Source organism: Hemitrygon akajei, chromosome 7, assembly GCF_048418815.1.
Source record: "Hemitrygon akajei chromosome 7, sHemAka1.3, whole genome shotgun sequence".
Classification (NCBI taxonomy): Eukaryota; Metazoa; Chordata; class Chondrichthyes; order Myliobatiformes; family Dasyatidae; genus Hemitrygon; species Hemitrygon akajei.
In genome coordinates, this window is record NC_133130.1 from 135,891,582 (window position 1) to 135,906,997 (window position 15,416).

A 15,416-nucleotide genomic window follows, 5' to 3' on the forward strand; every position below is an offset into this window, starting at 1 on the left:
AAAATTACCGGCTGGCCATAAACGTTATTTTTGCATATTAACATATGTACAAGGAGCATTTTGAGCGAAAAATTGCACAATTGCTGACATTTCAAGAATAGGTTCCTCCTGCTGTAGGCGAGGCTGATCGACGCAGCCCGAGCAAGACTTTGGTGCTTGGTGGGTTAGTCTTGCTCTCACAGGGCAGCACTAAGAGATTCTGAAAATAAACATGACAGATCGCAGATGCTGGAATTCTTCAGCAACAAAGCACAAATGCTGTTGGAACTCAGCATGTCAGGGAGTATCTACGGAGGGAAATGAACTGTTGACATTTCCACAGAGGCCCTCCACCGGTCCTGTCTGACCTGCCCAGCTCCTTCAGCGCTTTGTTTGTGTTGTTGTAGACTCTTGGTAATTTTTTTTTACAGCAGATATAAATTAATTCTCCATGAGGGAGTGGTCACCACCAGAAGTTGATGATGCAGAATGGAAGTTGCGGTTAGAAACCGTAATCTGATTAAATGGTGGAATGGAGTGAACAGGAGGGCGTAGACCCTCCCCTATCCTCGCTGGCCATCCTTTTTTTCCTGCCTCTTCCTCTCACGCCTTCCACCCTCTTCCTACCTGCAGGCCATCAGTCTCCCTTACTCCTGCCTTCCCTTCCCGACTATCCCGCCCCCTTCTTTTCTCCCTGTTCCTCCCTCCCCACCTTCTCGTCTTCAGCACCGCCGAGCCCTCCCCGTCCCGCCCCGGGGGTGTGCCCTGCTGCCGGTAGGGTGACGCACCCTGTGGCACGTCACCCACCCACCCTTGCGGCTCCAGTTTAAAGTCGCGGTTCCTTGCCAGCCCTCCATCGTGTGAGCGGGAAGATCCCGGCATCGTTCCGCGTTTCTCGGCGCTCCCTGCCCGACCGTGTGAGCACAGGATGTCAGTGGCGGTGAGTTCGCGGCTGAACAAGGCGGTGCGGGAGCACTACCTGGGGCTGCCCCAGGGCAGCCAGGTGCAGGTCACCTACGTCTGGATCGACGGGACCGGGGAGGAACTGCGCTCCAAGACCAGGACCCTGGGGTGCGAGCCCACAACTCTGGAAGGTACAGTATAACCCGGGCCGAGCCGTGCCGCCCTTCCCACGGGACGCCAACCCACTTGTTGTGTCTTCGCCTCCCGATCAGACATTCCGGAGTGGAACTTCGATGGCTCCAGCACCTACCAGTCGGAGGGCTCCAACAGCGACATGTTTCTGATTCCGGTCCGCATCTTCCGAGATCCCTTCACCCTGGATCCCAACAAACTGGTTCTCTGCGAAGTGCTGAAGTATAACCGCATACCGGCAGGTAAGTCCCGTTCCGGTTCCGCCACCCCCACCTCCTCTCCCCCCCCCCCCCCGGTGAACCGTGCGTGGCATTTCAATTTGGACCATCGGCTGTGTTCCAGAAAGCAACCAGAGGCACGCGTGCAATGAGTCGATGGAGCGGGCGAAGGAAGATCACCCCTGGTTCGGCTTGGAGCAGGAGTACACCCTACTAGGCATCGATGGAAATCCGTACGGGTGGCCGAAGAACGGGTTCCCCGCCCCGCAAGGTCAGTGTTTGAAAGATGATTCTCTTCAGAAAATATTGTCAATCTTGCACCTTATTTTCTACCTGTATTGCGCCTTCAATTTTATACTGCATTCTCTTACTGGTTTACCTTGTTCTTCCTCAATGATCTTCATGAACAATATACAGGACGAGCTTTTCCCTGTATTTTGGTACATGTGACAACAATAATCCAATTCCAAATACTCACCAATCTGTCTGAACATTTAATCAGGATTTTGAACCAAAGGGAATAACTTCACTTGCCAAATCACTTAAATGTTCAAACAACCTATAGACTCCCTTTCAAGGATTCTTTCATCTCAGGTTCTCGATATTTATTACTAGAGAGAAAATGTTTGTGAAACTGAAAGGTCTGAAGGTAGATAAGTCACCTGGACCAGATGGTATGGACCTCGGGGTTCTGAAAGAGGCAGCTGAAGAGATCGTGGAGGCACGAGTTCAAGAATTTTCAAGAATTCAAGAATCTTTCAAGAATTGATTGACTTTGGCATGGTTCTGAAGGACTGGAGAATTTCAAATGTCACTCCACCCTTTAAGATGGGAGAGAGGCAGAAGAAAGGAATTATAGGCCAGTTAGCCTGGTCTCAGTGGTTGGGAAGCTGTTGGAGCCAATTGTTAAAGGATGTGGTTTCAGGGTATTTGGAGGCCCGTAATAAAATAGGCTGTAGTCACATTGTTGCCTCAAGGGAAAATCTTGCCTGAGAAATCTGTTGGAATTCTTTGAAGTAATAACAGGGTAGACAAAGGAGAATTGGTGGATGCTGTGTACTTGGATTTTCAGAAGGCCTTTGACAAGGTGCTACACATGAAGCTGCTTAACAAGATAAGAGCCCATGGTATTACAGGAAAGATACTAGCATGGATAGAGCATTGGCAGGAGGCAAAGAGTGGGGAGCCTCTTCTGGTTGGCTGTTGGTGACTAGTAGTGTTGGAACCGATTCTTTTTGTGTCATATGACAGTGATTTAGATGATGGAATTGATGGCTTTGTGGCTAAGTTTGTGGATGAATAGAAGACAGGTGGAGGGTCAGGTAGTTTGGAAGAAGCAGAGAGGCTACAGAAGGAATTAGATTAGGAGAATTGGCAAATAAGTGGCAGATGGAATACAGTGTTGGGAAGTGGGTCATGCACTTGGGTAGAAGAAATAAAAGTATAGACTATTTTCCTAATGGAGAAGTGCAAAAGGACTTGGGAGTCCTCATACAGAATTCCCTAAAGGTTGATTTGCTGGTTGGGTCTGAGGAAGGCAAATATGATGTTAGCATTTGTTTCAAGAGGACTAGAATATAAAAGCAAGTATATAATGCTGAGGCTTTATAAGGCACTGGCGAGGCCTCACTTGGAGTATTGAGAGCAGTTTTGGGGTTTCTTATCGATCAAGGTATGTGTTGACATTAGAGAGGGTTCAAAGGAGGTTCACAAAAATGATTCCGGGATTGAAAGGTTTGTCATATGAGGAACGTTTGACGCCTATGGCCTCTACTTACTGGAATTCAGAAAAATGAGGGGTAACCTTACTGAAACTTAACGAATGTTGAAAGGCCTAGATAAAGTGGATGTGGAGAGGATGTTTCCTATGGTGGGGGCATCTACGACCAGAGGACACAGCCTCAGGATAGAGTGACGTCCTTTTAGAACAGAGATGAGGAATATCTTTAGCCAGAGAGTGGTGAAACTGTGGAATCCTTCGCCACAGGCAGCTGTGGAGGCCAATTTGTTAGGTATATCGAAGGCAGATGTTGATAGATTCTTGATTTGTCAGGGCACGAAAGGATAGGGGAGAAGGCAGGAGATTGGGGGTGAGAGAGAAAATTAGATCAGCCATGATTGAATGGGCCAAATGGCCTAATTCTGCTCCAATATCTTATAGTCTTGTGGTCTAAAATTGAACTTTGAGTGAGTCTGACATGATACAGTCTGTAGTTTGGAAGAGAATTGCATTTGTACAATTAAAGATCTACTGAGCCCTGTTTGTTGAAGGTGGGGTGGTAGACGTGCACTTTAGCAAGGCTCCCCTCTGCCATTAGATTTTTGAACATTTCCTCATCATTGCTTTGCACTATTTGTTTTGTAATGTATAGTAGTTTTATGTCTTGCACTGTACTGCTGCCACAAAATAACAAATTTCACATTATACGGCATAAAACAATGATAATAAACCAGATTCTGGTTCTTTGGACAAGGTTGGTCCTGAACGTTAAGACAAACAGACTAATTGGATTGAAAGCTAGCTTGGTGACAGCAATGGTGGGAGGTTACTATCCTGTTAAGTGATCTGTGACCTGTCATGTTCCAGGGTCAGTGCTGATACCTTTATTAGAAACACAGAAAATCTACAGCACAATACAAGCCCTTCAGCCCACAAAGTTGTGCCAAACATGTCCCTACCTTAGAAATTACTGGGGTTACCCATAGCCCTCTATTTTTCTAAGCTCCATGTACCTATCTAAAAGCCTCTTAAAAGACCCTATCGTATCCGCCTCCACCACTGTCATCGACAGCCCATTCCACGCACTCACCACTCTCTGAGTAAAAAAATTACCCCTGACATCTCTGTACCTACTTCCCAGCACCTTAAACCTGTGCCCTCTTGTGGCAGCCATTTCAGCCCTGGGGAAAAGCCTCTGACTATCCACACGATTTATTTTTGATAAATGTTAATGACGTGGATATTCCTGTAGGAAGTTTAATTAGTAAGCTTGTAAATGATGCAATATTATGGAGAGTAAGGAAGATTCTCTAAGGTTACAGCAGAATATGGATTACTGTACTCTGAGGGAAGGAAGGGTTAGATTGACATTGGAGTAGATTAAAAGTTTAATGCAATTTTGTGCCTGCAATGTTCAAAGTAAATTTATCATCGAAACACTATGATACACCCCCGAGATTCATTTTCTTGAGGGCATACCCATTAAATCCAAGAACCATAAGAGAATCGATAAAAGATCGCACCCAACAGGGCGGACAGATGCTGCACGTCTGGTGTACTGTTGATGATCTGATGTGAAAATCTGTGATGTACTGTCTATGTTCTGAGAAAGTGGGTGGCTGTCGGCAGCTGGAACTTAATCCTGTCAGCTGTGAGGTGGTACATTTTGGAAAGGTAAATGGGGGTAGGATATTTACAGTAAATGGTAGGAATGTTGCTGAATGCCAGAATCCCTCTATCCAGGTGCATAGCTCCTGGAAAAGGGCAACGCAGCTTGATAAGGCTGGTGGGGAAGGGATATGGCATCTTGCCCACAGGTTGGGGCACAGAATATCAGAGATTTGACATTAGTTTTTGAAGTGGCAGACAAAAGGTAGATGAGGTTTGGGTAGTGGATGTTGTCTATTTTGTTGTTCATAAAGCCTTCTACAAGTGCTGGTCTGTAAGGTTAGCTTCCTTGAAATCCAGAGCGAGCTAAATAGGTGAATTCAAAATTGACACGGAAGCAGGAGGTGGTGGTTGAAAGTTGTTTCCTGGAATGGAGGCCATTTACTGCTTACTAACTAAAAAAAAATCCCTCCTTACCTTTGCTCTAAAATGTCACCCGCAATTTTGAGTCTGTGCCCTCTAGTTCTGGACACCCCCACCAGAGGAAACATCTTCCCCACATCTACCCTATCTAATCCCTTCCAACATTCAATAGGTTTCAGTGAGATAAACCCCCCCCCCCCCCCCGACATTCTAAATTCCAGTGAGTACAGGCCCAAAGCTGCCGAACGCTCCTTATATGTTAACTCCTTCATTCCTGGAATCATCCTCATGAACCACCTCTGGGCTCTCTCCAATGACAACGCATCCTTTCTGAGATACGGGGGGTGGGGTGGGGGGGCCAAAACTGTTGACAATGAGGGAAGACTTCCATAAATTCTTTTCCCAAGGTAGGGAAATCCAGACCTTTTGGGGTGAGAAGGAAAGATTTAAAGGAATCTGAGGGGGCATTTCTTTCATGCGGAGGGTGGTAATGGAATGAGCTGCCAGAATAAGTAGTTGAGGCAGATACAAGAGTATCTTTTGAGAAGCACTTGGACAGGTAACATGGATGGGCAGGGCTTCAAGGAACATTAGCTGAACGCAGAAAATTGGGATTGGCAGGGTGGGCGCGGTGGTTGGCATGGACAGATTCGGCCAAAGGGCCTGTATCCATGTTGTATTGTTCTGACAGAGGGACTCACTGCCAGAGGAGGTGGTGCAGTCCGTTACATCCACAATGTTTATGGCACATTTTAGTTAGACACAAAAATAGACAAGACATAGAACAATACATCTCTAATACAGACCAATGGGATTAGTGTATTTAGACAAAAAGGTTGGCATGGACGCGATGGGTTGAAGGGCTACTTTCTGCACACCACAACTCTGTGCTCTCAGCACTTGGAGACCCAGGTGTGTTGCAGGTCATCAGATAGTTTTGGACAGCTTCTGTGTCACTGGGCAAGGAGAGACCCTGGAAATGTTGCCCGTGGTTCTGATGAACGAGGTGCTACAAATCTCACCACCGTAAGCTCTACTGCTCTTCCCACTGAAATTATTTATTTCAGGTTTCCAGCATCTGCAGGGTTTTCTTTGATTTTTAAAAAAAGTTCACTTGGTGAGCTCTCTAGACTTCTTGGTCACCTGATTGCCCCATGCATTCAGTGTCAGCTGTAAATCATGGATGTCCACAATTTACAGTTATATTCCGAATATCCCATTCTTTAATCTCACAGTTATTGCCTGATATTCGTGGAAAGACTAAATAGGATAATTTGTTTGGTTGTCTAAAAGCTGCTTATTCATTTGCAGTTTGCTGCTGAAAGTGCACCACACCCAACGTTATTGTTAGTTGGATTTTTTTCCCAACAGCTACATGAAATTATGTAAAGATAATTGTGAATGGTTGGCGTGATGCATTAGATCATGGTCACCCAGTGTTGGGTCATTTCCTTCTCCTTTTCTCCTTATCTTTAAGTAGTCCTGCTAACAGCACTGGGTGAGTCCATCCCTGTCACACAGGATCCTGCCCATCCCTTTGTCATTGTCAGGCTCAACTATATCGACAATCCTTTGTCAGATTCCTGTGAACCTGTAGCCATTGAAAACTGTTGCCCAATTTCCAAATCTCAACTCCACCCCTTTCCCATCAGCCTGTTAACCATCCTAGCTAAGTAACGATTAGTAATGCGAAATTTAAAATTGCAATAGATTTGCCCTTTCCTGTCCTCATAACCATGTCCAAGCGGGCAATGTGCTCACCTGTGAGTTCCTTCCTTCCAACCTTGTCCTCTTTTTAATTGCATCTTTAACGCACCTTATCCAAGCTATTAATCACTTGCCTTGTGCCTCCTGGTGTAACTTCAATACCAATTTTTCTTTGATGATGTGCCTGTGAGAACTGGTTGGGACTTTTTGTATTGCTCTGACCACGGTGTTTAGAAAGTTGCTTTATTAGTGGTCCAGTACCAAGAGAGAGAAAAACCCTGCCACCCCCCACACCCGTCCACCCCATCTCTAGAACCTCCTGAGTGTAGCTATGGTTTGTATTTGAACAGGCAATCAGAAACTTGGCAGTTATAATATATTAAACTGCTAGTTAACTCAATTTTACTGTTGGCAATTTTCCTTTAAAATGGGTAAGTGATGTACAATTTGCCTGGGAGGTTGAGTTTACATACAGGAATAGCTGTTTGCTAATATAAATCTGAAAGTGGAAGGGCAGGAACATGTATTGACCATTTCTAAAACAACATAATTAGAGTTGTTATAATTCCCACACTAATTGTTTACATTGTCCAAGTCACTTTGCCCCTTTTAACACTACTGTTGCATTGTTGGAGCAGATAAAGTCAATGGTTGAGATCTAGTAGAAGCTCACACTAATAGTTTACATCGTACAAATCATTTTGTCTCATCTATAGGACCATACTATTGCGGTGTTGGAGCAGATAAGGTCTATGGCAGAGATATAGTGGAAGCTCACTATAAAGCATGCTTCTATGCTGGAGTGAAGATCTCAGGAACCAATGCTGAAGTCATGCCATCACAGGTAAAAAGATACTCGTGGGTTACACAAAGCCCCTTTTATATTACTCTGGGAGTCTGATTGAACAATGAATTTGTTTCTCCTTCCTTCTAGTGGGAATTTCAGGTGGGGCCCTGTGAAGGGATTGAAATGGGAGATCACTTATGGATGGCCAGGTACATCCTTCATCGCATTTGTGAAGACTTTGGGATTGTGGCCACATTCGACCCGAAGCCAGTAACTGGAAATTGGAATGGAGCTGGATGCCATGCCAACTTCAGCACCGAGGCTATGAGAAAACCAGGGGGACTCAAGTGAGATGATCTTAATTCTTTAACTTTTGTGTCTGCTGCTGCCCAGGTGAAGGATGGGGTTGCTTTGCTCATTGGCATATACTGTCTCTTAGAAATATTGACAGTAGAGAAAGTCATGATGAACCTTAAAAGCAGTAGCGCAACACAATACTCCATCTGGGTATAATGTGAGTATCTGTACCATACCCTTTAGAGAGGGTGCAGAAGAGGCTTACTAAAGTGTATCTAGGGATGAGGGATTTTAGTTACCCAGGTAGATTTGAGGGCTGTGGAACTGAGGAGGTTGTGAGGGAATCTCATAGAGATATTTAAATCCCTTCTCTTCATGATTTTTATAAATGACCTGGATGAGGAAGTGGAGGGATGGGTTAGTGAATTTGCTGATGACACAAAGGTTGTGGATGTCATGGAGGGCTGTCAGAGGTTACAGCAGGTCATTGATTGGATGCAAAACTGGCTGAGAATTGGCAGATGGAGTTCAACCCGGATAAGTGTGAGGTGGTTCATTTTGGTAGGTCAAATATGATGGCAGAATATAGTATTAATGGTAAGACTCTTGGCAGTGTGGAGGATCAGAGGGATCTTGGGGTCCAAGTCCATAGGACACTCAAAGCCATTGCGCAGGGTGATTCTGTGGTTAAGAAAGCATATGGTACATTGGCCTTCATCAATCGTGGGATTGAGTTTAGGAGCCGAGAAGTATTGTTGCAGCTGTATAGGACCCTGGTTAGACCCCACTTGGAGTACTGTGCTCAGTTTTGGTCACCTCACTACAGGAAGGATGTGGAAACCATAGAAAGGATGCAGAGGAGATTTACAAGGATGTTGCCTGGATTGGGGAGCATGCCTTATGAGAATAGGTTGAGTGAACTTAGCCTTTTCTCCTTGGAGCGACGGAGGTTGAGAGGTGACCTGATAGAGGTGTATAAGATGATGAGAGGTATTGATCATGTGGATAGTCAGAGGCTTTTTCCCAGGGCTGAAATGGCTAACACGGGAGGCCATAGTTTTAAGGTGCTTGGAAGTAGGTACAGAGGAGATGTCAGGGGCAAGTTTTTTACGCAGAGAGTGTTGAGTGGGTGGAATGAGCTGCCAGCGACAGTGGTAGAGGTAGATACAATAGGGTCTTTTAAGAGACTCTTGGATAGGTACATGGATCTTAGAAAAATAGAGGGCTATGGGTAACCCTAGGTAATTTCTAAAGTAGATACATGTTCGGCACAGCAATGTGGGCCGAAGGGCCTGTATTGTGCTGTAGGTTTTCTATGTTTCTCTGTTTCTAAATCATGATGGAGAAAGAGAATTTCTGTTGGTGAGAGGGTCAACACCCAGGCAACACAAAACAAAAGGATCCAAAAATTATATCTGTTGCCAGGTCCAGAACTGAATCCAAGCTGTTCAGTTGGTTTCCCTTTGTGCAGTTGTAGCAAAATTTCGATTGCCCTGAACAGTTTTTGTTTTAATCTCTCAGAACATTGATGTTTATATCCAAATGATAGAAGTTGTGCTGCTGTATGCAGAGCCAAAGAAGGGCCACACCTGAAGAACCTTGAGAATTGAGTTTTCCATGCAGGGAGTACAGCATGGATCGACCAGACTGATACATGGATTCTGAATTAAACTGGAAAAGAATTGCACCTTCTAACATTGTGTTCCTATTAAATTTTCAGGGATGATTTTCAGCCTATTTCCACTTACTTGAAGAGTCCTAAAGAAAGATGTGGGGAGGTGTGTGGAAGGGATTGCAAAGGTTAGGGCCGTGGCACCTGAAGTCTTAGCTGGCCTTGGTGGAATGGTGGGAACTCGGTCACCCAGAGCTGGAAGAGTATAATTTCCCCCAGCCCACCGATCTTCTAGGAAGTTTAAAGTGATATGGGGATGTGGTCATGAAGGAATTGGAAACTGAAAGGAAGAATTTTTTTGTTACATCAATGAGTGGCAGTAGATGACAGAAAGAATTGGAATGGAGAACTAAGGAGGTTGGGCAACAGTGTTTTGGAACAGACAAGTCTGAAAGTTCAGCTGCAGCTTCAGAATAGAAAGATGAATCAAATATGGCACCAAGGTTGCAAGGCAGTTTGGATCAGTTTTGTACAGCTGCCAAGGAAGGAGATAGTACAGGTGGAGACAGAATGCTTAAGGGACCAGCTGATCAAAGTCCACCATTGGAAGGGGTGGGTCTGCTGTCAATTAGCTTTTCAAATTATGAATGTCAACTGAGCATTATTTCATCTTGTACATCATGGAAAGGTCAATAGCACATACGCCTCTGTTTCTCAGGGTTCAAAGTAAATTCATTTTCTAAGTACATATATGTCACTAAATACAGCCATGAGATTTATTTTCTTTTGGGCATATTCAGTAAATCCAAGAAACATAATAGAATCATTGAAACTGCACCCAACAGGATGGACAAATAACCAATGTGCAACAGACCACAAACTGTGTACATACATAAATAGATAAGCAAGCAATAACTATTGAGTGAGTCCATAGGTTGTGGGGGCAGTTCAGTAATGGAGCGACTGAAGTTATCCCCCCGGTTAAGACCTGATGGTTGAGGGGTAATAACTGTTCCTGAACCTAGGTGTGGGTCCTGAGGATCCTGAACCACCTTCTCAATGGCAGCAGTGAGAAAAGAGCATGACCTGGGTGGTGGAGGTCACCGATGATGGATGCTGATTTGGATCAGTTTAGTACAGCAGCCAAGGAAAGGGACAGAACAAGTGGAGAGAGAATGCGTAAAGTCCAGCTGATCACAGTCCACCATTTGAAGGGGTGTGTCTGCTGTCAATTAGCTTTTCAAATTATGGATGCTTCATGTAGATGTACCCAGTGGTGCGGAGAGCTCTACCCAAGATGGACTGGGTTGTATCCATTACTTTTTGTAGGATTTTCCATTTTAGGGCATTGGTGTTTCCATACCAGTTCATGACGCAACCAGTCAATATACCCTCCACTACACATCTATAGAAGTTTTAGATATAATGCTGAATCTTCACAGACATCAAAGGAAGTAGAGGCACTGTCATGCTTTCTTCATGTGCACGTATGTACTAGGCACTGTACAGATCTCTGAAATGATAACACTGAAAATTTTAAAGTTGTTGACCTTCTCCATCTTTGATCCCCCGACGAGGACTGGCTCAAGGATCTCTGGTTTCCTCCTCCTGAAGTCAATAATCAGCTCCTTGGTCTTGCTGACATTGAGTGAGAGGTTATTGTTGATGTGGCACCACTCGAGCCAGATTTTCATTTTCCCTCCTGTATGCTGATATGTCACTGCTTTTGATTTAGCCCATGACATTTGACTCATTCTGATGTAGATCCAAGGTTGAAAGATTAAAGTGACTCACCTTTAACCCTTTAAATGTTTAGGTACATTGAAGAAGCAATTGAAAAGTTGAGTAAGAGGCACCAACACCACATTCGCAGGTATGATCCATCTGAGGGAAAGGATAATTCCAGGAGACTAACTGGTCTACATGAAACATCAAGTATCCATGACTTCTCGGCTGGAATAGCAAACCGTGGGGCCAGCATCAGAATCCCACGACAGGTCGGACAAGATCAATGTGGATACTTTGAAGACAGAAGACCATCTGCAAATTGTGACCCTTATGCTGTTACTGATGCCTTAGTCAGGACATGTGTCTTAAATGAAACTGAAAACTAACTGAAGTTTTGCACTAAGCAATGGGCTTTAAAGTTCTAAAGTCCTTGATACCACGGGGCGGAGCAATACTTTGTAATCTATCACTAAAGGTTTTTTTGTATCTCTTTTTAGAAATGTTCAAGGATGTAAATCATTATTATTGTTCTCTTAGCAATCTCAATTATTCATTAATATGTTCTAATCTTTAAATTTGGTATCAGAGTGTAAGTTGAAAGGAGAACTAAATTGGTAGCTCCTTGGTGTAACTTTGACAATAATTTGGAGAGACTTCTCATGTTATAGTTCTTGGAATGCACTTTGCTTTTCTACATTTGATACTGAAGTTTGAATCAGTGCTGTGGGCAACTTCAAAGTAGTTCATTCTAATACAGTTATTTTAATAAAACATCCTGGAGAGGTGTTTATGTGTAAACTAACCCTTTTTAAAGGGAAGGTTTTTGCAACTTCAGGAACAATACAAGCTGCTGAAAGAAATCAATGGGTCAGGCAGCATCTGGAGGGGGGAAATAAACAGTCAACGTTTCGGGTCAAGACCCTTCACCTGGAAAAGTAGAGGGGAGATAGTTGGTAAAGGGGGAGGGGTGCAGCAAAAACTGGCAAGAAGTAGGTGGAAAGTTGGGCAAATGGACAGGGGAAGGGTGGAAATAGCAACAGAGGCTGAGAGGTAATAGGTGGAAGCAACAATGGGCAGCAGATGGTAGAATCTGGTAAGAGAGAAGGTGGAACAGAATCAAATAAGGGAGGAGGAGAGGGCAGATGGAAGCAGTGGGAGGAATGTGAGGGTAATGAGCAGATGCAGTGGGTAGGACAGGAGAAAGAAGTGAGGTGAAAGGGGTTGGTATTTATTAAAATTTTACATCCACCCCACAACAGGAGGAAGTAAAAACCATTGCGCTATGACTCCGTTGCAATGCACAGACGTGAACTTAAAAGTCTAGTTGCTTGTAGAAAGAAGCTGTCGCGTAGCCCTTTGGTTTTGGCTTTAATACTGCGGTATCACTTGCCAGACGGAAGCAACTGAAGCAATTTATGTTTGGGGTGACTGGTGTCCCTGATGATCTTCCAAACCGTCTTTCTGCACCTGCTGCTGTAATTATCCTCAGTTGAAGGAAGTTCACATTCACAGATGTGCTGGGCTGTCAGTACCACTCTCTGCAATGCCCAGCATTTAAAGTTGGTGCAGGTCCCATACCAGATGGTGATACAGCCAGTCAGGATGCTCTCAATGGTGCCCCTGTAGAAGGTCTTGACGAATTGGGGGCCCATGCCAAACTTCTTCAGTCGCCTGAGGTGGAAGAGATGCTGTTGTGTGTTTTTTTTTGTCACAAAGCCAATGTGTACAGTCCGGTTAAGATCATCAGTGATATGTATACAGTTAGGATCAACTGGTTGAGGCTGGCTGGTTCAATGGGTAAACAAGGATTGAGGACAAGAGCTGGGTTTAAATAGGCTGCAGGTGATGATTAGGAGATGAGTGTCAGCTTACTCCTGTTAGCTGGTTGGAGAATGGGAGGTGCCTCCTTAGAGTTCTTGGAGCCAGGTCGGTAGGTGATGGTGAAGCTGAGTTGTTCCAAGAAGAGGGCCCAGCAAGCTTGAGTTGGCGGGTCTGCTGAATAGATATGAGGTTCTGGTGGTCGGTCCAGATCTAGGAAAGCATGGTGTTCCCATCAGCCAATGGTTCCTTTCTCCAAGGCTCATTTAATGGTGACTAGCTCCATGTCTCCTACTGCATAACGGTGCTGTGTAGAGTTGAACTTGCATGAGAAGAAGGCAGAAGGGGTGTGTCTTCCATCCAGTCCTCTCTGGGGGAGGATGGCCCTTGCGTCCAAGTCAGATGCATCCACCACTACCACAAAAGGTCTGGAGGAGTTCAGATTGTGGAGAATGGAGGCAGTGGTGAAGTGTCCCCCAAGCTCCTCGAAAGCATGGTCCATGGCAGCAGACCAGGCTATCCATGGGATAGGTGCCTTGGTGAGGGAGGTGAGAGAAGCTGAGATTTGGCTGTAGTTCCTGATGAAACGGCAGTAGAAGTTGGAGAAGCCCAGGAAGTGCTTTAGCTGAGGGAGTGCAGTCAGGGCCATTCAATGACAGTGAACACTCTCTCCGGGTCTGTGGTTATGTCTTGGGGTGTAGGGACGTAACTCAGGAAGGAAATGACTGGAGTGTGGAACAGGCATTTTTCTAACAAGTACAGTTGGTTTTTGAGGAGACACTGAAGGACTTGACAAATGCTACAGATGTGGTCTTGGGGGTTCTTGCAGAAGATGAGGATGTTGGTGAAGTAGATGAGTGCATTACTGTGTAGTATGTCTTGTAGGAACTCATGAAAGATGGCTGGCCTGTTGGTAAATCTGAATGGTATCAGCAGGTACTTGTAGTGGCCAGTTGGTGTTGTGAATGGTGTCTCCCACACAGATTGTACATGCTCCATAGAACCAGCTTGGTGAAGATCTGGGTCCTTTGGAGTACTTCGAATGCACTATCCATCAATGAGAAAGAGTAACGGTTCTTAATGGTGATCTCATTAAGACCCCAGTTGTCGATGCAGGGCAGAGATCCCCATCATTTTTTTTTTACAAAAAAAGAATCCTGCACCACCTGGGAACTGGGCTGATCAAATGAAGCCATGTTGTAGTGTTCGGGCAACGTAGTCATTCATGGCTTGGGTCTCAGGAGGGGAGAGGGAGAACAGATGACCTCAGGGAGGGGTGGTGCCTGGGAGGAGGTTGATCAGATTGTTATTGAGGTGACAGGATGCTAGCTTCCCTTTTATTAAAGGCAATGGCTAAGTCATCCCATGGGAGATTAGTGTGGGCAAGGAATTTTTCTATGTACTTGGATTTATGGGGTGAAGTCAACAGAGGTTGCAGGCAGGTGGTTTGACAGGTGGGTCCCCAACTCAACAGTGAACTGGATGACTAGGTGAAGTGAGGGTTGTGAGTGGAGAGCCAGGGGAACCAAAGATTAGAGGAGTGGATTCGTTGTGCTCTCTGATGCATATGTGCGCAGGCTGTGTGGGTGCATTGTCCATCCCAGACCCCAAGTGAAGTGCGTCAATGGCTGTAAAGAAGAATGGATGAGAAAATGGGCTCAGTAGCGAGTCCAAGCTCTGCTTGAATCCACCAGAGCTTCCTGTGTGCACAGAGAAATCAGGGTCGAGTGCAGGACAGATAGAGTGAGTCAGGCTGTGGTGCTGGAATGAGGGGCCAGGGGGAACTTAACAGATAGAAGGCCCTTTGTCTCTACCTGGTGGTGCCATTTTCCCAGACGCAATGTGCATTTGATCCATGAGTGATCAGCTGCTTGACAGTAAGCACCCTAGATGTTTCTCCAGTGACCCTCATGCTCCTGAGGGGCTGAATTATTTATTGCAGGTGGTGGTTTTATTTGTTCTAGATGGTGGTGGCTCAGATCAGATCTCACCCATTCAAGAGAGATATAATGAAGGCAATCTTGGCTTGCTCCATAGAATACAGAGGTGGCTGCACCTCAAAACACAAGACACACTGGGACAGGAAGAGGCAGGATCGGGTTGGGGATCCATTGAAGTGTTTGGGTTCTGGAATCTGGGGCTCTGATGGAGGAGGTTCCATAACAGGAGGGAATGTTGAGAGTGACGAGCAGATGGTCAATGGATTCCTGTTGTTTCTGGGTCATGTACTTGTTAAAGCAAACGACTTCCTTTAGAGGCCAAGGTGTGCTGGGTCAGTCGCTGGTTCACTCATCCTGTCAGGGAATGTAGAGGAGGCCTAACCCAAAGGCAGAGCAGTGGAGATGATTTAGCAGTGAGCAATCACTTTCATATAAACTACAAAACAACAAGCCACGAGGGGCCACAGAACAAAAGAGAACACAG

The 15,416-nt window shown here is 45.2% G+C and overlaps 1 protein-coding gene across 1 annotated transcript; it reads left to right on the forward strand.

The window, feature by feature from the left end:
* Positions 1 to 804: 804 nt before the first annotated feature.
* LOC140730954 (glutamine synthetase-like) lies at positions 805 to 11,960 on the forward strand. The gene is made up of 6 exons (XM_073052056.1): positions 805 to 1,073; positions 1,155 to 1,316; positions 1,417 to 1,563; positions 7,467 to 7,594; positions 7,685 to 7,884; positions 11,263 to 11,960. The coding sequence occupies exons 1-6, from the start codon at positions 908 to 910 to the stop codon at positions 11,558 to 11,560; spliced, it is 1,101 nt and encodes a 366-aa protein (XP_072908157.1). The 5' UTR covers positions 805 to 907; the 3' UTR covers positions 11,561 to 11,960.
* Positions 11,961 to 15,416: the final 3,456 nt, after the last annotated feature.